Here is a 25,979-nt window from a genome sequence, read left to right as displayed (position 1 = left end):
TCGAACATCTCTGGAGAGACCTGACCATAGCTGCACAGCAACGCTCCCCATCCAACCTGACAGAGCTTTAGAGAATCTGCAGAGAAGAATGGGAGAAGCTCCCCAAATACAGGTCTGCCAAGCTTGTAGCGTCAAACCCAAGAAGACTCGAGGCTGTAATCGCTGCCAAAGGTGCTTCAAGAAAGTACCGAGTAAAGGGTCTGAGTACTTATGCAAATGTGATATTTCCGTTTTTTTATTCTTAATAAATTAGCAAAACATTTCTGGGGTATTGTTTGTAGATTGATGAGGGGAAAAAGAGTAAGGCTGTAACGTAACAAAGTGTGGACAAAGTCCAGGGGTCTGAATACATTCGCGAAGGCACTGTATCTACTACACACGCCATACACACAGACCAGATGGATGTTTTCAAACATGGTGAGCACTGCCTATTGGTATGAATCTGTACTATCTCAGTCAACTTCCATAGTGTTTTCCCTTATCCAACACTGCCCCTAGTGGCTGAGCTGGAACGGTGCACTTGTATCTCTCATACAATTCCCACTGCTCTCTCTCTTCTCAATCACCACCAGTCAGCGCTCCCCTTTAATTATCTTTATTGGAGGGAGGGAGCAGAAAATATACATTCAGCACAGCTCGTGCACGCCTGAACACACACTGTGTTTAAACACTACAGCATACTTTATTGTAGGGTGAGGGGGAATGGTGGAGAGAGGAGGAGAGAGGGAGGGAGAGAGGGTGTTGTGGGGGAGGGAGAGAGGGTGTTGTGGAGAAAGTAGGAGAGCGGGATGGAGAGAGGGTGTTGTGGAGAAAGGAGGGGAGCGGGGGGGAGAGAGGGTGTTGTGGAGAGAGGGTGTTGTGGAGAAAGGAGGAGAGAGGGAGGGAGGGAGGGTGTTGTGGAGAAAGGAGGAGAGAGGTAGGGAGAGAAGGTGTTGTGGAGAAAGGATGAGAGAGGGAGGGAGAGGGTGTTGTAGAGAAAGGAGGAGAGCAGGAGGGAGAGAGGGTGTTGTGGAGAAAGGAAGAGAGAGGGAGGGAGGGAGAGAGGGTGTTGTGGAGAAAGGAGGAGAGAGAGGGAGGGAGAGCGGGTGTTGTGGAGAAAGGAGGAGAGAGGGAGGGAGAGAGGGTGTTGTGGAGAAAGGAGGAGAGAGGGAGGGAGAGAGGGTGTTGTGGAGAAAGGAGGAGAGAGAGAGGGAGAGAGGGTGTTGTAGAGAAAGGAGGAGAGCGGGAGGGAGAGAGGGTGTTGTAGAGTGAGGAGGAGAGAGGGAGGGAGAGAGGGTGTTGTGGAGAAAGGAGGAGAGAGGGAGGGAGAGAGGGTGTTGTGGAGAAAGGAGGAGAGAGGGAGGGAGAGAGGGTGTTGTGGAGAAAGGAGGAGAGAGGGTGGTGCTTTCAGCTCTATCGGGTCTGTGAAGGCCAGTGAACGAGGGCAGACCGGAGGAACTACTTCCTGGATTAGAACGCCGTCACACAGAGAGGAACATATTAAGGTTATGACATGTGTATTTGGGCAGGTCTGCTTTCTTATCTCCTCTCCCTCTCTCCCCTTATCTCCCCGTATCTCTCCCATCTCCTCTCTCTCCCATCTCCTCTCTACCGATATCTCACCTCTCTCTCCCCATATCTCCCATCTCTGTCTCCTCTCTCTCATCTCCCCTCTCTCTCCCCCCTCGCTCTCTCCCCATATCTTCCCTCTCTCTCCCCTTATAATCTCTCTCCTCTCCCTCTCTCTCTCCCATCTCCCCTCTCTCTCTACCCATATCTCCCCTCTCTCTCCCCATATCTCCCCTCTCTCTCCCCATATCCCCCCTCTCTCTCTCTCCCTCTCTCTCTCTCTCTCTCTCTCTCTCTCTCATCTCCCCTCTCTCTACCCATATCTCCCCTCTCTCTACCCATATCTCCCCTCTCTCTCCCCATATCCCCCCCTCTCTCTCTCTCCCTCTCTCTCTCTCTCTCTCTCTCTCTCTCTCTCTCATCTCCCCTCTCTCTACCCATATCTCCCCTCTCTCTCTCTCTCCATATCCCCCTCTCTCTCTCTCTCTCTCTCTCTCTCTCTCTCTCTCTCTCTCTCTCTCTCTCCCTCTCCCCCATCTCCCCCCCCTCTCTCTCTCTCCCCCATCCCCCCCTCTCTCTCTCCCATCTCCCCTCTCTCTCTCTCTCTACTCATATCTCCCCTCTCTCTCTCTACTCCTCCCTCTCCCCCATCTCCTTCCCCCCTCCTCCCCAGATGATGCTGTGACAGGGGAGCTCTCCAAGCTGCTGAATGAGATGAAGATGTGTCGGGACAGAGACTACTCCTTTGAGGTGTGTTATGTTGTTGATGTCTTCATCTTTATCTTATAGATCCTTGTGTTGTCTTTGGAATCATTGCTGATGCTTGTGGTGATAAAACCAAGTAATTAAATTACTACCCCACTCTACTCTACTCTACTCTACTTAGGAGCTCTGCCAGACCATCTCATCCCACTCTCATTCCATGGAGAGCTTTGGCAGCGGTCACCTATCAGACGAGGAGCGACGCAGTAACGGCACCCTGAGCAGAGTCAGAAAGGTGAGCACCATTTTGGATCAGGGAGGGAGGATGGGACCAGAGGTAATCAAGGGGGATGTGGAGGGTGAGCACCATTTTGGATCAGGGAGGGAGGATGGGACCAGAGGTAATCAAGGGGGATGTGGAGGGTGAGCACCATTTTGGATCAGGGAGGGTGGATGGGACCAGGGGTAATCAAGGAGGATGTGGAGGGTGATCACCATTTTGGATCAGGGACGGTGGATGGGACCAGGGGTAATCAAGGGGGATGTGGAGGGTGGGGACCATTTTGGATCAGGGAGGGTGGATGGGACCAGGGGTAATCAAGGGGGATGTGGAAGGTGAGCACCATTTTGGATCATGGAGGGTGGATGGGACCAGGGGTAATCGAGGGGGATGTGGAGGGTGAGCACCATTTTGGATCAGGGAGGGTGGATGGGACCAGGGGTAATCAATGGGGATGTGGAGGGTGAGCACCATTTTGGATCAGGGAGGGTGGTTGGGAATCAAGGGGGATGTGGAGGGTGGATGGGACCAGCGGTAATCAAGGGGGATGTGGAGGGTGGGGACCATTATCACAGTTTTGTGTCTGTGGTATCGTACCGTCGTATTGTTATTCTTGGATTGGAAAACCATGTCCTACTGCATCACTCTGGGGTCCATTACTGTAGTAGCATTTAGTCACCAGGAGAGGGCAGCCTCAGACACGCTGTAAGGCAGACATGTTTACTGAGCAAAAACATAAACGCAACATTCAACAATTTCAAAGATTTTACTGGGTTACCGTTCATGTAAGGAAATCAGTCAATTGAAATAAATAAATTAGGGCCTGGGAAAATCTCTGGGAAAACAGAAACATCTATTAGTCACAGATACCTTAAACAAAAAGTAGGGCCAGAGATCAGAAAACCAGTCAGCATCTGGTGTGACCACCATTTGCCTCACGCTGCCTCACGCTGCGAATAGAGTTGATCAGGATGATGATTGTGGGCTGTGGAATGTTGTCCCACTCCTCATCAATTTCTGTGTGAAGTTGCTGGATATTGGCGGGGACTCGAACATACTGTCGTACACGTCGATCCAGAGCATCTCATACGTGCTCAATGGGTGACCTGTCTGGGTATGCAGGCCATGAAGGAACTGGGACATTTTCAGCTTCAAGGAATTGTGTACAGATCCTTGTGACATGCTGAAACTTGAGGTGATGGCGATGGATGAATGGCAAGACAACGGGCCTCAGGATCTCGTCACAGTATCTATGTGCTTTCAAATTGCCATCAATAAATACACGTGTTCGTTGTCCATAGCTTATGCCTGTCCATACCATAACCTCACCTCCACCATGGAGCACTCTGTACACAACGTTGACATCAGCAAACTGCTCGCCCACACAATGCCATATGCGCTGTCTGCCATCTGACCGAAACAGTTGAAACCAGGATTAAGTAGTGAAGAGCACACTTGTCCAGCGTCCCAGCGTGCCAGTGGTCATCGAAGATGAGCATTTGCCCACTGAAGTCTGTTACGACGCTGAACTGCAGTCAGGTCATGACCCTGGTGAGGACGACGAGCACGCAGATGAGCATCCCTGAGACGGTTTCTGACAGTTTGTGCAGAAATTCTTCAGTTATGCAAACCCACAGATTTATCAGCTGTCAGGGTGGCTGGTGTCAGACGATCCCGCAGGTGAAGAAGCTGGATGTGGAGGTCCTGGGTTGGCGTGTTTACACATGGTCTGCGGTTGTGAGGCCTGTTGGACGTACTGCCAAATTCTCTAAAATGACATTGGAGGCGGCTTATGGTAGAGAAATTAATATTACATTCTCTGGCAACTGCTCTGGTGGACATCCCTTCAGTCAGCATGCCAATTGCACACTCCCTCAAAACTTGAGACATCTGTGGCAATAATGTTATGTGACACAACTGCACATTTTAGAGTGGCCTTTTATTGTCCCCAGCACAAGGTGCACCTGTGTAATGATCATGCTGTTTAACCTCTAGCGACGAGCAATCCCGTATCCGGGAGCGTAATCATAGCCTCATTCAAATAAAATAATTTACCTTTGAAGAACTTCGGATGTTTTCAATGACGAGACTCTTAGCTGGATAGCAAATGTTCATTTTTTCCAAAAATATTATTTGTGTAGACGAAATAGCTCCGTTTTGTTCATCAGGTTTTGCTAAGAAAAAGACCGGAAAATGCAGTCACTTACAACGCCAAACTTTTTTCCAAATTAGCTCCATAATATCGACAGAAACATGGCAAACGTTGTTTATAATCAATCCTCAAGGTGTTTTTCACATATCTATTCGATAATCTATCAGTGGTGGCAGTTGGCTTCTCATCAGAAGCAAACGGAAAAATACTACAGCTGGAGATTACACAATAATTACAACGGAGGACACCAAGCGACCACCTGGTAGATGTAGTCTCTTATGGTCAATCTTCCAATGATATGCCTACAAATATGTCACAATGCTCTAGACACCTTGGGGAAAACGTGGAAAACGTAAGCTGACTCCTAGCTCCTTCACAGCCATATAAGGAGTCATTGGAATGAGGCGGTTTTAAAAAATGCGGCACTTCCTGATTGGATTTTTATCTGGGTTTCGCCTGTAACATCAGTTCTGTGTCACTCACAGACAATATCTTTGCAGTTTTGGAAACGTCAGAGTGTTTTCTTTCCAAAGCTGTCAATTATATGCATAGTCGAGCATCTTTTCGTGACAAAATATCTTGTTTAAAACGGGAACGTTTTTCATCCAAAAATTAAAAGAGCGCCCCCATCGAAGAAGTTAATCATCTTCTTGATATCCTACACCTGTCAGGTGGTGGATTGTCTTGTCAAAGGAGAAATTCTCACTAACAAGGATGTGAACTAAATATTAGAGAAATACGTTTTTCGTTCTTATGGAACATTTCTGGGATCGCTTATTTCAGATTATGTATTTGGGGAGTTTCTCCCTTCTCTGCAGATCCACTTAAGCTCTGTCAAGTTGGATGGGGGGGTCTCTCCAGAGATGTTTGATCGGGTTCAAGTCTGGGCTCTGGCTGGGCCACTCAACCATAAAGGCCTGATAGGTGGAGCACTGCAGAAATGGTTATCCTTCTGGAATATTCCACCATCTCCACAGAGGTACTCTGGAGCTCTGTCAGAGTGACCATTGTGTTCTTGGTCACCTCCCAGACCAATGCCCTTTTCCCCTGATTGCTCAGTTTGGCCGGGCGGCCAGCTCTAGGAAGAGTCTTGGTGGTTCCAAACTTCTTCAATTTAAGAATGATTGAGGCCACTGTGTTCTTAGTGACCTTCAATGCTGCAGACATTTTTTGGTACCCTTCCCCAGATCTGTGCCCAACAATTCCTTCCACCTCATGGCTTGGTTTTTGCTGCATGCCCTGTCAACTGTGGGACCTTATATAGACAGGTGTGTGCCTTTCCAAATCATTGTCCAATCAATAAGATTTACCACAGGTGGACTCCAAGTTGAAGAAACATCTCAAGGATGAACAATGGAAACAGGATGCACCTGAGCTCAATTTCAAGTTTTATAGCAAAGTGTCCTAATACTTATGTAAATAAGGTATTCCTGTTTTAAATTTCTAATACATTTGCTAAAATAAAATAAACAGTTTTCGCTTTGTCATTATGGGGTATTGTGTGTAGATTGATGAGGGAAAAATGAATTGAATCCATTTTAGAATAAGGCTGTAACATAACAAAATGTGTAAAAAGGGAAGGTGTTGGAATACTTTCAGAATGCACTGTACATTTCTGTTCAGTATAGAACATCCTCCTTCCTTCTGTAAAGTAACCACTGATCTGACATGACTGGATTGGTGAAGCCATGTAATGGAGTTGCTTTACATCAAATCAGTGATTTTGCTGGAATTCACTTGAAGGAAGGCAGTAAGGTAGGAAGGAAGGCTGCGTGTTTTAGTATTAGAACAAGGCCTTGGTCAGCCTAGCTTCACCCCTGAGAGCTGATTGGTAGAAGGGCTTTCATCTCGTTTCTCTCGTTTCCAGGGAGATTGATACCTGTGGCGTTTGGCGCGGCACACTAACAGGAATTGATCTGGTCTGAATCAAACCACTGTCGCTGTGTGTGTGGTGGGAGTGGGTGGCTTGATGGAGCAACAGCCTCTGGGCAGGCCTTGCCTTGGTTTAATAGAAGCACAAACACATCTCAATCAGTCACACACTGAGGCGACGATGTAGGCGCAAACACACACACACACACACACACACACACAGAGAGCACATGTAATGGAGAGGGTTACGAACAGTATGTATTAGATTTTGTGTCTTCATGGTCAGTGTCTGTATGTGTGTTTTTCGTACTTATTTGTATGGCTCTCTATGGGTCTCGATGTGTGAATATGTCCCCTGCACCCATACAGGCCTATGTGCTCATTTGTATGCATGCACCTCCATTAGCATGTCACACTGTAAATGTCAGAGAGCGATGCAGCATCTGTCCATCAGACAGACTGATGAATAAAAACATGGTCACCTCCCATATCTGCTGTAGGACACACTCATCAACTTCCTGGTTCCAGAGCTGAGTTATAACCATAGACAAAGTGTTGGATGTCTATGTGTGTAGCCCACTGCCCTCCTCACTACGTCTGCTGTACACTACGGAAGGGCCTCGCTGGCTAGTAGCGAAGCCTCTTGGCAACGAATCCACACGTTGGTTACTGAATAGAACAAGTCAACAGCCAGGTCACAAATAGGTGCTCGTCATGTTTGTTTAATAATGATGTGACATCAACGAATGTGGTGTCAATGTGGTGGCCCGTACCGATATGGCCTTGGCGGCCCATACCGACAAGGCCTTGGTGGCCCATACCGACAAGCTCTTGGTGGCCCGTACCGATATGGCCTTGGTGGCCCGTACTGATATGGCCTTGGTGGCCCGTACCGATATGGCCTATCGTTTATGTACCGTAAGGGACGTCTGTACTGTTGTCTATAACTTGAATGACTCTTCCATGACAATTCCGTGATTTTCACGTTTTATTGTAAGATGGCCATTGACAATTGACAACACAGTCAAGCCCACACTACCTTAATAGTAGCACACAACAAACCAGCTTTTTCCCCACTAAACATAATACTTTTTGGTGTGAGAAAGTCAGGGAGTCCCACTACTCTACCCCCAGGCTTCCAACGGGCCTAGCTCTGACAAATCACATCTACTGTTCAACAGAGAGCAAGAAATATTCATTAGATAGCACATGCTAATATTATTCCAACAAATGAGTGTATCATCATTCAACTGAGCAGACCTGGAAGGACTCTTGGCAATACAGACCCTGTGAAAAGGGCATATTGTGTGTGTTAGCGTGCACGTGTGTGTATGATTTGTTTGTCAGGATCCCCAGTATTTTTTGCAGAAGCAGTTGCTGCTCTTCCAGGGGTTCACAAAAAACACTGAACATTACAAAGTAACAAAACACTGATAGACAAGGAAAGTCACACACATTTAAATACAATTATATACAAACAATGCAACAACAATTATGTGTGCGTGCGTGTGTTTGTCCTCGCCGTTCCATGAGTTGTATTTTTGAAGGTAATTTTGCTGTTTGAGTAATGGGAGATGGAAGAGTTCCATGCGATCATGGCTCTGTATACAACTGCGTTGTCGTGAATTTGTTTTGGACTTGGGGACTGTGAAGAGACCCCTGGTGGCATGTCTTGTGGGGTGTGAATGAGTGTCTGAGCTGAATGTTATTTGATTATGCAGACAAACTGGTATTTTTGTCACAGTAATATTTCTCATTAAAACTAGGAGATGCAGTTAATCTTGTCAACCCTCAACCAGTAAAGACTGACATGCATGTTGTTGATGTTAGTTCTGTATGTGCAGTTAAGCGTTCTGCTTTGTTTATGAGCCAGCTGCAGTTTTGATACTGACTGTTTCCTTATTTAGAATTTCAGTGAGCTCACTGGCTTTGAGTGCTGTAGAGTGTGAAATAATCCGCATATGTAGGCATTCTAGTTTTGTGTAAGACCAATGGCAAATCATTTGTTAAAATAGAGAAGAGTAGCGGCCCAAGGACACTGCCCTGAGGCATACCTCATTTTAGATATCTGACGTTAAAGAAGATTCCATTGAAGAACACTGGATTCTATTGGATAAATAACTCTCCAACCATGTGTTGGCAGGTGATGTAAAGCCATACCAAGTGTGTTGTTTTCAATAATAATGTATGATCAATAACATCAAAGGCTGCACTGAAATCTAACAATACAGCTCCAACTATCATCTTATTATCCATTTATTTTAACCAATCGTCAGTCATCTGAGTCAGTGCAGTACAAGTTGAGTGTTCTTCTCTATATGCATGCTGAATGTCAGTAGTTAACTTGCTCTCTGAAAAATAGTGTTGTATTTGATCAAACACAATTATCTCCATCAGTTTACTAATAACAGGCAACAAATTGATTGGGCGGCTGTTGAGCCAGCAAAGGGTGCTTTACTATTTTTTGGCAGTGGAATTACTTTATCTTCCTTCCACACCTGTGGACACACACTCCTTTAGGCTTTGGTTAAATATCTAGCCAATAGGGGTGGTGATACAGTCTGTTACCATTCAATAGTTTACCATCAAGGTTGTCTATACCTGGAGGCTTATCATTATTGATGGATAAAAACGTTTTTTCCACCTCTCCCACACTAACTTGACCGAATTGAAAACAGCAATCCTTCTCCTTCATTATTAAATATTTTATACCAAAATATGATGGTTGTCATTTCATTTCTGAGTTTTTCCATAACTAGTGAAAATAGTAATTGAAATGATTGGCAATACCGAAAGGTTTTGTTATGAATGGCTCATCAACTTCAACGAATGATGGAGATGAATTGGGTTTTCTACCCATGAGATACTCAAATCTTTTCCCATTGTTTTTATGTCATTTATCTTTGTTTGGTAATACTTTCTTCTGTTTGTTAAGTTTAGTCACAACAATTCTCAATTGACAGTATGTCAACCAATCAGCTGAGCAGCCTGACTTGTTTGCCACCTCTTTTACATAATTTCTTTGAAACATGAAATGTTTCAGTTCGTCATCAATCCAGGGGGCTTTAACAGTTCCCACGGTTAGTTTCTTAACAGGTGCATGCTTGTCAACAATTTGCATGAATCATTTTCAATGTGTGTTTGTGCGTGTGTGCTTTAAATGAACCGTGTGTATTGTATCTCTCTTTAGCGGCCCACTCCCCCACTTCCCCCAGCCCAGGAGGAAGAGGAGGGGGAGAAGAGCTGTGGCCCTGCTGGGTTCTGGGAGGCCCTCACACCCTGCAACGGTTGTCACAACCTGGGCTTCTCCAGCGTGTCACAGGTATGCACGCACACACCCGCACACACACACCTCCCCCTTTCACTTGTATTCCTACATAGCCTCTTCCTCCTGTAATTAATATAACTGATAACCATTGTTATGGAGTGCCAGTATACTATGCTATAATTGCCCTGTCTCAATCATAAGTCACTCTAATGGCCTGTTTCCCAGTTTGCATGGCTTGTTGCCTCTGAAACCCTCAGTTAATATACATCACCCAGCAGAATGCAGCTCTGCTGGGCCATGGAGCAATATGTTTATGCATTTCCATGACTAATAGAGCTCAGTGGATGTCGTTTTGCGCTTGGTGTGTATTTGTCGTTGTGTTGCCGTGAGAACCGCATAGTATCTCTCTCGACCACTTGCTCTCTCTTTCACTATCTTTCTCACTATCTATCTATCTTTCTCACTATCTACAGTTGAAGTCGGAACTTTACATACACCTTAGCCAAATACATTTAAACTCAGTTTTTCACAATTCCTGACATTTAATCCTACTACAAATTCCCTGTCTTAGGTCAGTTAGGATCACCACTTTATTTTAAGAATGTGAAATGTCAGAATAAGTAGAGTAGGGAGAATGATTTATTTCAGCTTTTATTTCTTTCATCACATTCCCAGTGGGTCAGAAGTTTACATACACTCAATTAGTATTTGGTAGCAAAGTATTTGGTTGCCTTTACATTGTTTAACTTGGGTCAAACGTTTCGGGGAGCCTTCCACAAGCTTCCCACAATAAGTCGGGTGAATTTTGGCCCATTCCTCCTGACAGAGCTGGTGTAACTGAGTCAGGTTTGTAGGCCACCTTGCTCGCACACGCTTTTTCAGTTCTGCCCACAAATGTTCTATAGGATTGAGGTCAGGGCTTTGTGATGGCCACTCCAATACCTTGACTTTGTTGTCCTTAAGCCATTTTTCCACAACTTTGGAAGTATGCTTGGGGTCATTGTCCATTTGGAGACCCATTTGCGACCAACCTTTAACTTCCTGACTGATGTCTTGAGATGTTGCTTCAATATATCCACATCATTTTCCATCCTCATAATGCCATCTATTTTGTGAAGTGCAGTCCCCATGTGCAGTTACAAACCGTAGTCTGGCTTTTTTCTGGCGGTTTTGGAGCAGTGGCTTCTTCCTTGCTGAGCGGCCTTTCAGATTATGTCGATTTAGGACTAGTTTTACTGTGGATATAGATAATTTTGTACCTGTTTCCTCCAGCATCTTCACAAGGTTATTTGCTGTTGTTCTGGGATTGAATTGCACTATTGTACGTTCATCTCTAGGAGACAGCCTTCCTGAGCGGTATGACGGCTGCGTGGTCCCATGGTGTTTATACTTGCATACTAGTGTTTGTACAGATTAACGTGGTACCTTCAGGCATTTGGAAATTGCTCCCAAGGATGAACCAGACTTGTGGATGTCTACACATTTTTTCTGAGGTATTGGCTGATTTCTTTTGATTTTCCCATGATGCCAAGCAAAGAGGCACTGAGTTTGAAGGTCGTCCTGGAAATATATCCACAGGTACACCTCAAAATTGACTCAAATGATGTCAATTAGCCTACCAGAAGCTTCTAAAGCCATGACATCATTTTCTGTAATTTTCCAAGCTGTTTAAAGGCACAGTCAACTTACTGTATGTAAACTTCTGACCCACTGGAATTGTGATACAGTGAATTATTAGTGAAATAATCTGTCTGTAAACAATTGTTGGAAAAATGACTTGTGTCATTTACAGAGTAGACATCTTTCTCTTGTTGTCTCCACAATGGGGAAGAGCATCAGTATCCATTCTCCCAGCTCTTAACCCTCCGTCTCCCCCTTTTTCCCCCTCCCTCCCCCCCTCCTGTCCCCCCCCCCCTTTCACCCCCTCTGTCCTCCCTCTCTCCCCCTCTGTCTCCCCCCTCATGTCTCCCTCCTCTGTCTTCTCCCCCTCCTGTCTCCACCCTCTGTCCCCCCTCTTCCCTCCTGTGTTTGGCCCACAGCCAGGCTAGAGTTAACTATCTATCAACACCTGGGTCTCTGTGTGGTGGGGGATGATGGGCCTGGGATGGAGTCCCTGGCCGATTAGCAGGGTCCACATACATTTTGTGTATGTGTGTACATTTTGTTCTCAACTGGCCTCATTTTGATTTCAACTAGCCCAAAATTCTCCTCACACCTCCTCTCCCTGTCCCCAAGGCAATCAGCTCCCTCCTGATTGGTTTGTCTCTCAACAAGGGAATCATATTACTTATAACAGGATGCTTCAACTAGTCCTGGAACTTTCAAAGTGTTTGTTCAACCAATCAACTACTCAGCACAATCTTCACAAAATATCCATCTGTATTGTTTAATTGCAGGGGTTAAATTGTAAGTAAGGACGCTTTTTCAGCGCCAATGTCCACCACCAAAGCAGACTTACTCCACACCTCCTCAGTCTCCCTCCCTTTTTCTCTCCTCCTTCTCTCCATCTGTTCTTCTCTCCTTCCTCCTCTCATCCGTCCGGTCTGTCAGATTGTCAGAGTGATGTCAGTCCCACTGGGCTCTGTTCTCTTCCTCTTTTTAAGTGGTGAAATGTCTCTCTCTCGTTTTCCACTCGGTTTCACCTCTTCGCTTTTTCTCCACAACTTTCTTTCCCTTTGGCCTTACCCCCCCCATCTCTCTGTCTCTCTCTCTCCTTCCCTACCTCACCCCCCATCTCTCTGTCTCTCTCTCCTTCCCTACCTCACCCCCCCATCTCTCTGTCTCTCTCTCTCCTTCCCTACCTCACCCCACATCGCTCTGTCTCTCTCTCTCTCTCTCTCTCTCTCTCTCTCTCTCCTTCCCTACCTCACCCCCCATCTCTCTGTCTCTCTCTCCTTCCCTACCTCACCCCACATCTCTGTCTCTCTGTCTCCTTCCCTACCTCACCCCCCCATCTCTATGTCTCTCTCTCTCCTTCCCTACCTCACCCCACATCGCTCTGTCTCTCTCTCTCTCTCTCCTTCCCTACCTCACCCCCATCTCTCTCTCTCTCTCTCATTCCCTACCTCACCCCCCATCTCTCTGTCTCTCTCTCTCCTTCCCTACCTCACCCCCCATCTATCTGTCTCTCTCTCTCCTTCCCTACCTCACCCACATCTCTCTGTCTCTCTCTCTCTCCTTCCCTACCTCACCCCTCATCTCTCTGTCTCTCTCTCTCCTTCCCTACCTCACCCCACATCTCTCTCTCTCCTTCCCTACATCACCCCACATCTCTCTCTCCTTCCCTGCATCAGCCCACATCTCTCTCTCTCCTTCCCTACATCAGCCCACATCTCTCTCTCCTTCCCTACATCAGCCCACATCTCTCTCTCTCCTTCCCTACATCAGCCCACATCTCTCTCTCCTTCCCTACATCAGCTCACATCTCTCTCTCTCCTTCCCTACATCAGCCCACATCTCTCTCTCTCCTTCCCTACATCAGCCCACATCTCTCTCTCCTTCCCTACATCAGCCCACATCTCTGTCTCCTTCCCTACATCACCCCCATCTATCTCTCTCCTTCCCTGCATCAGCCCACATCTCTCTCTCCTTCCCTACATCACCCCCCATCTATCTCTCTCCTTCCCTACCTCACCCCCATCTCTCTGTCTCTCTCCTTCCCTACATCACCCCACATCTCTCTCTCTCCTTCCCTACATCACCCCCATCTCTCTGTCTCTCTCTCCTTCCCTACATCAGCCCACATCTCTTTCTCCACATTTCTCTCTCACTGTCTGACAGAAGTGTGTTAAGCGCTGTATCGATCGCCGTGGTAGCGAGGTCTCAGCTGTCACTCAAGCTGTCAGTCAGAGAGACGGACTGTACTCTGATGTGTGCTGCAGAGGGTTACTGTAAAAGGCTGCTGTGCATGCGTGTGTGTGTGCGTGTGTGTGTGTGTGTGATAAGTAGAGCGAGTGAGGGAGTCAGAGAGAGCATTTAGTTGTAACCACAGAAGCAACCCCAAGACATCATCAAACGTCTTTCATTGCCACAGTTCCTATATATGCGCATTGAGAAGGTGGAAAAACGTGTCCTTCTCTGTCGCATGTCTTGCATATGTGTGTTTGAGCGGAGGGGGTTCCATCTCTCTCGTCACACAGATGTGGATCCTCTATCCTCTCCATGTGAACGCAGACCGATGCCATGACAACCAAGGACCACTTTAGGGGGGGGGGGGGGGGGGGGGGGGGGGGTTGGTAAAGCGGTGCAGGGTTCCTTCAGCTGAAAGTACGACTTCTTAGAGGGAAACAAAGTATGAACTTTTTCACTGTGGAGCCCCTGCAGAGAGAACGATGGGGAGAGATGGGGGGAGGGGGAGAGGGAGAGGGAGGGAGAGAGGGAAGGCAAAGGGTCCACACGGTTGCTAGGCAACACAGAAATTCATAAAGTAGCAGGCGTGGGATATCCGCCCACTACAACCATTGACAAATCTGTACCAGATCAGGTCAGGTGCGTCAGAGCACTGCGCAATATCAGACACACACGCATACGGAAACACACACCCACACACATACGCACAGGGCTGCACGGCTGTACGCACGCAAATTGGGCCTAGTGCTCCCGAGTGGTGCAGCGGTCTAAGGCACTGCATCACAGTGCTAGAGGCGTCACTACAGACACCCTAGTTCAAATCCAGGCTGTATCACAACCGGCCGTGATTGGGAGTCCCATAGGGCGGCCAAATTGGACCAGCGTCATCCGGGTTTGGCCAGTGCAGGTTGTCATTGTAATTAAGAATGTATTCTTAACTGACTTGCCTAGTTAAATAAAGGTTCAATTCAACAACAATAAAATACAATGCAGGTTGGTAGAATCCAGAGTAAATGAATGGAGCTGGAAGGGTGTGTGTGACCAATGCTGCAGTCATAGTAAGCTGTAGTGTCCAATGCTGCAGTCATAGTAAGCTGTAGTGTCCAATGCTGCAGTCATAGTAAGCTGTAGTGACCAATGCTGCAGTCATAGTAAGCTGTAGTGACCAATGCTGCAGTCATAGTAAGCTGTAGTGACCAATGCTGCAGTCATAGTAAGCTGTAGTGACCAATGCTGCAGTCATAGTAAGCTGTAGTGACCAATGATGCAGTCATAGTAAGCTGTAGTGACCAATGCTGCAGTCATAGTAAGCTGTAGTGACCAATGCTGCAGTCATAGTAAGCTGTAGTATCCAATGCTGCAGTCATAGTAAGCTGTAGTGTCCAATGCTGCAGTCATAGTAAGCTGTAGTGACCAATGCTGCAGTCATAGTAAGCTGTAGTGACCAATGCTGCAGTCATAGTAAGCTGTAGTGACCTTGTCACACCCAGCCATCCTCTCCTCATCTCGCTAGAACATTCTGCTGACATTGTCAGGCGCTACCCTAGGGATTCTTAGAACCGCTGGGAGTGTGTGTGTGTTTATGTTTCCCTCAGGGTTGCAGATATCTGTGTCCTCGAGGGGAAAAGAACAGAGGTTCTGGAGGTCTAAGAGAGAGTCTTGGGGAACGGAGGAAAAGGTGGGGTCAGATGTTTGAGTTTCATATCAGTCATGACCAAGATCAAATTGTTTTGATGAAATATAACTTTCCACTTTGTTCTTATACAGACTTCAATACAATTGAATATGTTACATATGTGACTATTGTTATTTAAATTGGTCATTGAGAAACACTCCCTGGATGTCTTGTGCGATGGTTTGCTCCACAGAACACACTGGTTGGAGTGTTCCAATGTGCTGGTTCGAAACCCCAACTAGGTGAAACATCTGCCGATGTGCCCTTGAGCAAGGCACCTAACCCTCTGGATAATAGTATCTGCTATGTGACTAACGTTACAATGTAAAAGTCATGTAAATGCAGTTGAAGGAAGGCTGTTCAGGAGGTATCGGTGTCCCATGTGGCTCAGTTGGTAGAGCATGGCACCTTCAATGCCAGGGTCGTGGGTTCGATTCCCACGGTATGCACTCACTACTGTAAGTCTCTCTGGATGAGAGCGTCTGCTGACAGACTCAAATGTAAAACATGTAAGATAAGTGGAGATAAGTGTGTGTGTGTTTGTGTGTAATTACATTTGTTTTTCATGGCTAATATTCATGGGGAATGCATTAAGTATCAAATCAAGCTTTCAGACAGGGAATGCATTAAGTATCTAACCAAGCTTTCAGACAGGGAATGCATTAAGTATCAAATCAAGCTTTCAGACATGGAATGCATTAAGTATCAAACCAAGCTTTCAGACAGGGAATGCATTAAGTATCAAATCAAGCTTTCAGACAGGGAATGCATTAAGTATCAAATCAAGCTTTCAGACAGGGAATGCATTAAGTATCAAATCAAGCTTTCAGACAGGGAATGCAACACAATGTGCTTCACAGGAAAAAACTATGAAGATAAAAATATATTTACATTACAACAAACATAAGAGGATAAAATATCAAATTAAACTGAATGACTAAAAAGCACCCTAAGGAAAAGCACCCTAAGGAAAAGCACCCGAAGGAAAAGCACCCTAAGGAAAAGCAAAGCTAAAAAGGTGTGTTTTAAGATCTCTTTTAAATATGTCCAGTTTCGACCCTCCTCCGGTTCTCTGGCAGACTATTCCAGAGGCTGGGGGCATAGTAACTGCCTCTCTATGCCTCTTGGTCCTGGGATTTGGGATAGTTAAAAGGCTGCCTCTCCATGCCTCTTGGTCCAAGGCTTTGGGATAGTTAAAAGGCTGCCTCCCCATGCCTCTTGGTCCAAGGCTTTGGGATAGTTACAGTGCCTTGCGAAAGTATTCGGCCCCCTTGAACTTTGCGACCTTTTGCCACATTTCAGGCTTCAAACATAAAGATATAAAACTGTATTTTTTGGTGAAGAATCAACAACAAGTGGGACACGATCATGAAGTGGAACGACATTTATTGGATATTTCAAACTTTTTTAACAATTCAAAAACTGAAAAATTGGGCGTGCAAAATACCTGGTATTTTATCTGTATTGTCCGTGAATTAAATGTGCCCCCAGATTTTCTCTCTGTGCTTTGGCTCCAACAATAAGTACCTTGTTCTTGTCTTGATTTGGTTGGAGGAAGTTGTGAGCCATCCAAGTATTTAAATCACTAATACAGTCTAATAAATTATCCGTAGAGCTAAAATCCTCTGGTAACACAGAAATATAAAGTTGTGTCTGCGTAGCAGTGAAAATCAATGCTGTTCTTTCTGATAACACTGCCAAGGGGTAACATATATAAATTGAACAGTACCAGACCCAAAATCGAACGTTGTGGAACGCCACAACTCTCTTAAATAGGTCTTAAAGAGGTCCTAAAGGGCAGAGAGCTGTTTGGCATCCGTGTTGGCTTTAAGATAATTTAAGGCTGTCTAAGAGACTGTCAGAGACTAAGGCTGTCTCTGTGCTGTGGTGGGCCCGAATACCACATTGGATTTTTTTTTTAAATGCTGGTTGAAAACAAATTTCTTACGAATTTTACTTAAGAATGGAAGGTTGGAGATTGGCTGATAATTGCAGAAAGCTGAAGAATCTAGATTACTCTTCTTCAGAAGGGGTTTCACCATAGCAGTTATTACTGCAGTGGGGAAAGCGCCTGTGAAGTGATTAACAATTGCTTTCATTTCTTCACATATGCAATTAAAAACTGTTTTGAAGAAGGTGGTGGGGATAGGATCGAGAAGGCAGGTAGAAGGCTTAAGTTGTGATATCACTTTCCTGAGCATGTCTGTGTCAACCAGGGAAAATAAATCCATAGTGGCTTTGCGTGGTAGTCTAGGGCACATATCAAAACTTATCATCAGGTCTTGCTTGACTGACAAACATTTTAGGCTGGTTGTCTCTGAAATATGCCGCAAACTCTTCACATTTAGATTTAGAGGAAAGTTCACATAGGTTTGCGAGGGTAGGATTTATCAGGCCATCAATGGTCAGGACTCGAGCACTGTCGAATTATTCAGATTAATAGTGATCAAGTTACAAAAATGAGCCCGTCTGGCATTTCTAATTGCCTTGTTATATATGCCAAGATGCTCTCTCAGAATATCATAAAGGACCTGCAACTTTGACTTTCTCCACTTCCGCTCAATTAAATGTATTAGTTTCCTCCCTCATCTCTGTTTGGATGAGGCCTTTTTCAACTTTACTGGTGCTATGGCATCAATGGTTGCCTTTTAATTTGCTACTAAAGTTATCAGATAAATCATCACAAGAAGAAGGCAGAATAGGTGGTGGAGTGTTGTTCATACACTCAATAACATCTGCATCAATATCAGAGGTAAGATAGTATTTCTTAATAATGCGTTCAGTATTACACTGCACTATGGGCAACAAGGTAGTAACAAATACGGAGTGGTGATCAGATAAAGCAACATCACCAATAGAGGATATATCAGTAGAAAGCCCCTTGGTGATAACCAGGTCCAGAGTATGGCTGTGGTTATGGGTTGGCCCAGTAGAAAGCCCCTTGGTAATAACCAGGTCCAGAGTATGGCTGTGGTTATGGCTGGGCCCAGTAGAAAGCCCCTTGGTAATAACCAGGTCCAGAGTGTGGTCGCGGTTATGGGTTGGCACAGTAGAAAGCCCCTTGGTAATAACCAGGTCCAGAGTATGGCTGTGGTTATGGGTGAGCCCAGTAGAAAGCCCCTTGGTAATAACCAGGTCCAGAGTATGGCTGTGGTTATGGATGGGCCCAGTAGAAAGCCCCTTGGTAATAACCAGGTCCAGAGTGTGGTCGCGGTTATGGGTTGGCACAGTAGAAAGCCCCTTGGTAATAACCAGGTCCAGAGTATGGCTGTGGTTATGGGTGAGCCCAGTAGAAAGCCCCTTGGTAATAACCAGGTCCAGAGTTTGGTCGCGGTTATGGGTGAGCCCGGTAACATGTTAGATAAAGTCCAGAGAGTTCAAAGGATGAATATGTTTGATGGCATTGGCGTCAGTCTCTTTGTCAACATGAACATTTAAATCGGCCAACACAATGACTTTATCATAGTTCTCAAGGACAATAGAGAATAGTTCTGAGAAATCAGTAAAGATAGTCGGGCAGTACTTTGGTGGCCTCTACATGTAACTGATGCGAGCAGTAGAATCAGATTTTAAAAAACAGGTGAAAATACACCTAATGGAGCAGCGGGGATTGTGAAGAGACACACGCAGGAACAGCTTGGGGCGGCAGGTAGCCTAGTGGTTAGAGCGTTGGGCCAGTAACTGAAAGGTTGCTAGATCGAATCCCCGAGCAGACAAGGTAAAAAAACACATGTCTTTCTATCCCTGAACAAGGCAGTTAACCCACTGTTCCTAGGCCGTCATTGTAAATAAGAATTTGTTCTTAACTGACTTGCCTAGTTAAATAAAAAATAACAACAAATGACCAGCCATTTCTGTAGGAGTTCATATGTTTTCTAAGTCCTCTGTTGCTTTTTCTGACAGGGAGGACTGGATCAGTACCAGACCATGTCTGTCAGTCTCTAAAACAGTTTGATGTTGCTGGGACTGGAGCACTACCAGACCCTGTCTGTCAGTCTCTAAAACAGTTTGATGTTGCTGGGACTGGAGCACTACCAGACCCTGTCTGTCAGTCTCTAAAACAGTTTGATGTTGCTGGAACTGGAGCACTACCAGACCCTGTCTGTCAGTCTCTAAAACAGGTTGATGTTGCTGGGACTGGAGCACTACCAGACCCTGTCTGTCAGTCTCTAAAACAGTTTGATGTTGCTGGGTCTGGAGCACTACCAGACCCTGTCTGTCAGTCTCTAAAACAGTTTGATGTTGCTGGGTCTGGAGCACTACCAGACCCTGTATGTCAGTCTCTAAAACAGTTTGATGTTGCTGGGTCTGGAGCACTACCAGACCCTGCCTGTCTGCTAACATTAATGATATGCATGTCAATCTCTCATGACTCAAAGTGGAGGAGAGATTGACTTCTTCACTACTTGTTTTTGTAAGAGATGTTGACAAGCTGAATGTTCCCGAGGTGTCTGTTTTAAACTACTAGCATACAGCTCAGACACCCATGCATACCCCACAAGACATGACACAAGGTCTCTTTACAGTCCCCAAGTCCAGAACAGACTATGGGATGCACACAGCACTACATAGAGCCATGACTACATAGAGACATGACTACATGGAACTCTATTCCACATTAGGTGTAATGCAGATCCAAGCAGTAGAATCAGATTTCAAAAACAGGTCAAAATACCCCTAATGGAACAGCGGAGACTGTGAAGAGACACACACAGGAACAGATACACTCTACACACACGTGCATTGTAATATTGTTGTATTGTGGTGTTATACAAGTTGTATTGTAGATATGTAGTGGTGTAAAAATGCACTCTACACACACGTGCATTGTAATATTGTTGTATGGTGGTGTTATACAAGTTGTATTGTAGATATGTAGTGGTGTAAAAATGCACTCTACACACACGTGCATTGTAATATTGTTGTATGGTGGTGTTATACAAGTTGTATTGTAGATATGTAGTGGTGTAAAAATGCACTCTACACACACGTGCATTGTAATATTGTTGTATGGTGGTGTTATACAAGTTGTATTGTAGATATGTAGTGGTGTAAAAATGTTAATCGATCTACTGTTTTATCTTTTCTTTAATAAGTGTCTTAATGTGTTTGGACCCCAGGAAGAGCAGCTGCTGCCTTTTCAACAGTTAATGGGATCCCTAATATATACACATACAGCTTTGCTATAGGATGCATTTAAAACGGAGTTACAAGGTCGGTGTACTTAGAAAGCAAGTTTCCTTTTCTCTCAGCCGAGCTAGCAGCCAGAGGATCTCTTCCCTAAGATGCTTGATGGTGGTACATTTAGGGCAGACAAATCCCTGTCCATTTTCCAGTTCCACCTGATCTGCATCTTGTGGAAATCATTTTCCAGCTGTGGATAAAACCCCTGGTGGGCTAGCACTGCTACCGTTAGCTGCTAGCCATCATGAAAACGGAACAGGCTAGCTGCTACTTAACAGGAATCCGGGACACAAACTGACGGCCTAAAGGCTGACTCCATAATGGAGTCAGTAGAAATACAAACTTTAGTGATTATTAAGAACGATTTCATGTAATCTATTTCATAAAAACAACTAACCGAGTGTGTTCGTCGTCGTTGAGAATGACGCAAATATTAATTTTCACAAATTCTGCTGCCTCAGTTTGTATGATGGTGATTTGCATATATTCCAGAATGTTATGAAGCGTGATCAGATGAATTGCAATTAATTGCAAAGTCCCTCTTTGCCATTCAAATGAACTGAATCCCCCAAAAACATGTCCACTGCATTTCATCTCTGACACAATAGGACCAGCTGACATCATGTCAGTGATTCTTTCAATAACACAGGTGTGAGTGTTGACGAGGATAAGGCTGGAGATCACTCTGTCATGCTGATTGAGTTCGAATAACAGACTGGAAGCTTCAAAAGGAGGGTGGTGCTTGGAATCATTGTTCTTCCTCTGTCAACCATGGTTAGTGCATCTGCACGCACAGTGAGGTGAAAACTTTTGGAGGATGGCCTGGTGTCAAGGAGGGCAGCAAAGAAGCCACTTCTCTCCAGGAAAAACATCAGGGACAGACTGGTATTCTGCAAAAGGTACAGGGATTGGACTGCTGAGAACTGGGGTAAAGTAATTTTCTCTGAGGAATCCCCTTTCCGATTGTTTGGGGCATCCGGAAAAAAGCTTGTCCGGAGAAGACAAGGTGAGCGCTACCATCAGTCCTGTGTCAGGCCAACAGTAAAGCATCTTGAGACCATTCATGTGTGGGGTTGCTTCTCAGCCAAGGGAGTGGGCTCACTCACAATTTTACCTAAGAACACAGCCATGAATAAAGAATGGTACCAACACATCCTCCGAGAGCAACTTCTCCAAACCATCCAGGAACAGTTTGGTGACGAACAATGCCTTTTCCAGCATGATGGAGCACCTTGCCATAAGGCAAAAGTGATAACTAAGTGGCTCTGGGAACAAAACATCGATATTTTGGGTCCATCGCCATGAAACTCCCCAGACCTTAATCCCATTGAGAACTTGTGGTCAATCCTCAAGAGGCGGGTGGACAAACAAAAACCCACAAATTCTGACAAACTCCAAACATTGATTATGCAAGAATGGGCTTCCATCAGTCAGGATGTGGCCCAGAAGTTAATTTACAGCATGCCAGTGCGGATTGCAGAGGTCTTGAAAAAGACTCTTTGCATCAACCTCATGTAATTGTCAATAAAAGCCTTTCACACTTATGAAATGCTTTTAATTATACTTCAGTATTCCATAGTAACATCTGACAAAAATATCTAAAGACACTGAAGCAGCAAACTTTGTGAAAATGAATATTTGTGTCATTCTCAAAACGTTTGGCCACGACTGTATACAGACACTGTTTTGTTGAGCGCTCTGATGACTTTTCATCAGAAATATGTGATTATGCTTCTTCAGCTCGTATTTATGGTTGATACATTGTGTGTGTGTGTGTGTGTGTGTCCACGCAGGTGGTTGTGTGTGCTTATGAGCACACGTTAGTTTGTGTGTATGTGTATGCGTGCTTACCCAAGTGTGTGTCATTACTCTCTCATAATCCATACGACCAACAGTTAGTTTATGATTGTGTTACCGTCGCTAATGTTTATGTGCAACACTATTTATCTTCCCTGGCATTTCCATGTTAAATATTCATACATTAGCTAATACAGTTAGCATGAGATTGGTTCCCACTGGCTTATCCTTCTAGTCAAGTCAGCATTTTCTCACAACTCACTGTGTACTGCTAAGGTTCAGTCTCGGCTGGCGTTGCTAATGTTGGCTATGATGCTATTAGACAACGTAATACAGTATTTGCCTATGTGGGTTCTACTTTGCCATTTCTGTTCATCAGTAATATGCAATTGACTCCAGATAAGTACACTAAGTTTAAATGTGCAGCTCACTTCACCATTTCCAAGATATCTTTCTAGATACTGTACAGTGCCTATAGTAAGTCGACAAGCCTAAATTAGTTCAGACGTCAAATTTGGCTTAACAAATCACATGATAAATGATATGGCCTCACTCTGTGTGAAATAATAGTGGTTGCTGTGTTTTTTGAATGACCCCCCCCCCTTCTTTTGTCCCCATACATACAACATAGGTAAGTTAAATGGCTGTGATAGGAGAAAATAAACATATTACGCAAATGCAGTCTTCTTTAGTGCACTTATTCAAAGGCCCAAGCCATTGCACAAGAAGTCCACTTAGGTTCAAGGCAATATTCAAGGGCGTTGTAGTTTTTTATGGTTAATGTCATCTCTCCTTTAAATTATACCTATTTAAATGTTGTAGTTTTGGAGATGGGTACAGCAGTGAAAGTGGCATGTTTGGGAACTTTCTCTTCTCTCTAACCCATCTCTCCTCTCCTAGGCATCCCTGTCTACATATCTCTCTGCCTTTGTCTGTCTCTCCCTGCCTCTCTCTGCCTCTCTAACCCATCTCTCCTCTCCTAGGCATCCCCGTCTACATATCTCTCTGCCTTTCTCTGTCTCCCTGCCTCTCTCTCTCTGTCTCTCTCTGTCTCTCTCTGTCTCTCTCTTCTCTCTCTCTGTCTCTCCCTGCCTCTCTCTGCCTCTCTCTTCTCTCTAACCCATCTCTCCTCTCCTAGACATCCCCGTCTACCTATCTCTCTGTCTCTCCCTGCCTCTCTCTGTCTCTCCCTGTCTCTCTCTGCCTCTCTCTGTCTCTCTCTCCTCTCTCTGTCTCTCCCTGCCTCTCTCTGCCTCTCTCTTCTCTCTAACCCATCTCTCCTCTCCTAGGCATCCCTGTCTACATATCTCTCTGTCTCTCTGTCTCTCTCTGTCTCTTTCTGTCTCTCCCTGCCTCTCTCTGCCTCTCTCTGCCTCTCTAACCCATCTCTCCTCTCCTAGGCATCCCTGTCTACATATCTCTCTGTCTCTCCCTGTCTCTCCCTGCCTCTCTCTGCCTCTCTAACCCATCTCTCCTCTCCTAGGCATCCCTGTCTACATATCTCTCTGCCTTTCTCTGTCTCCCTGCCTCTCTCTCTCTGTCTCTCTCTGTCTCTCTCTTCTCTCTCTGTCTCTCCCTGCCTCTCTCTGCCTCTCTCTTCTCTCTAACCCATCTCTCCTCTCCTAGGCATCCCTGTCTACACACAGGACTGAAAAACAAGCTAGAGACCTACACTAGCTAAACGAGGACAGAGGGACAAGTCAGAGACCTACACTAGCTAAACGAGGACTAAAAACAAGTTAGAGACCTACACTAGCTAAACGAGGACAGAGGGACAAGTCAGAGACCTACACTAGCTAAACGAGGACTAAAAACAAGTTAGAGACCTACACTAGCTAAACGAGGACAGAGGGACAAGTCAGAGACCTACACTAGCTAAACGAGGACAGAGGGACAAGTCAGAGACCTACACTAGCTAAACGAGGACAGAGGGACAAGTCAGAGACCTACACTAGCTAAACGAGGACTAAAAACAAGTCAGAGACCTACACTAGCTAAACGAGGACTGAAAAACAAGTTAGGGACCTACACTAGCTAAACGAGGACAGAGGAACAAGTCAGAGACCTACACTAGCTAAATGAGGACTGAAAAACAATTTAGAGACCTACACTAGCTAAACGAGGGAGTTGGCAGGTGTTTTTCTGTATGAAGTAATCTATCAATGCGAGATAATCGCTCCCCTAGTATTAGTAGATGCGAGAAAGGACACTAGCCTGGTCCCAGATCTGTTTGTGTTGTCTTATCTGGTTCAGAGTTATGAGAACCAATGATTTTATGTATACTATGTCAATCAATCCACAAGCAGATTTCAGATCAGTGTGAGTAGAACCTAATGTGCTCATTGATCAGCGGGAAACATTTTCTCTGGTTCATTTTCTGTATCTCTTTCTCAAGACACAAATGAAAGGCGAACGTTCACTAGAAAAGTTGATCAGTTGGTTGGAGCACCTGTCTGAGGTTCTGATGAAGAGGCTGTCCTTGATGTTCTACTCTGGAGACTGCAGATGTTCCGCGCTCAACTGGTTGCTATAGTTACGCCTTGTTAATGAAGAGAAGGTGTGTACAGTATGTTCCAGGAGTAATGAATGCCGAAGTCATCACTGTGTCCAAATCAGGCAGTTCTATCCAGGGAAGAGCTACGGTGGAACGGATAATTAAATGGTAATTAGGATAACTTAACGTTTTCGTATTCACTATTGTCATCGTCGTTGTCATCACCATGACCATCATCATCATTTTTGCACTGAAGTAATGAAAATTAAATAAAATCCCAATAGATCAACAGTCTTGATTCTTCATCCATACTCAGACCTGAATAAGCCCTTACTAACTAACAAAATGACCATACACCTGAGTGATATGGAGCACTCCCCATGGCTGTGTACCTTGAGGGCCTGCTCTAGCAGTTTTCTCAAGTCCATGGGGTTAGTAATGGTGCTCAGGGAAACTGTTTCTGGCACCGGCTCTACTCAGGGAGGCCATGTTGGGGAGGTGGAGTAATTTCCTGAAAGGAGAGGATTTCTCCGGGTTGAGCTCAGTAAGCTAATGCTGAGGTAGCTGTCCACTGAGTGTAATACCATTCTCTCCCCCCCGTGTGAGGTCAGGAGCGTTGTGTTGTGGGATGGTCTCAGAGGGACTATTGTCCTCTCATGCCCCGTTCCTCTACAACGGTTCCTGACCCCCGACTACCTCCTCTAATCAAATATGAGGAAATGCCAGTGAATTACAGCGTCCTTCATATCTGCTGCAGTCTGAACTGCAAGGGAAAGAGGAGTGGGTTAGAGAGAGGGAGGGAGAGACTGTTTGCACAGTGCTCAGGGGACAGAAACCAGGAGGAGTGGGTTAGAGAGAGAGATGGAGAGACTGTTTGCACAGTGCTCAGGGGACAGAAACCAGGAGGAGTGGGTTCGAGAGAGGGAGAGACTGTTTGCACAGTGCTCAGGGGACAGAAACCAGGAGGAGTGGGTTCGAGAGAGAGAGGGAGAGACTGTTTACACAGTGCTCAGGGGACAGAAACCAGGAGGAGTGGGTTCGAGAGAGAGAGGGAGAGACTGTTTGCACAGTGCTCAGGGGACAGAAACCAGGAGGAGTGGGTTCGAGAGAGAGAGGGAGAGACTGTTTGCACAGTGCTCAGGGGACAGAAACCAGGAG

At 45.4% G+C, this 25,979-nt stretch overlaps 1 protein-coding gene across 1 annotated transcript in view; it reads left to right on the top strand.

Annotated features, from left to right (window-relative positions):
* The window catches only part of LOC109884983 (ankyrin repeat and sterile alpha motif domain-containing protein 1B), a 332,614-nt gene that overhangs the window by 122,416 nt on the left and 184,219 nt on the right, over window positions 1-25,979 (top strand). The window contains 3 exon segments of the mRNA XM_031798152.1: window positions 2,222-2,298; window positions 2,435-2,545; window positions 9,745-9,876. Of these exon segments, the coding sequence (XP_031654012.1) occupies window positions 2,222-2,298; window positions 2,435-2,545; window positions 9,745-9,876 (320 nt within the window).

The sequence above is a fragment of the Oncorhynchus kisutch genome, linkage group LG19 (genome assembly GCF_002021735.2).
Source record: "Oncorhynchus kisutch isolate 150728-3 linkage group LG19, Okis_V2, whole genome shotgun sequence".
Lineage (NCBI taxonomy): Eukaryota > Metazoa > Chordata > Actinopteri > Salmoniformes > Salmonidae > Oncorhynchus > Oncorhynchus kisutch.
The sequence above is the reverse complement of the archived record's forward strand: the minus strand, read 5'-3'. Positions and strand labels throughout refer to the sequence as shown.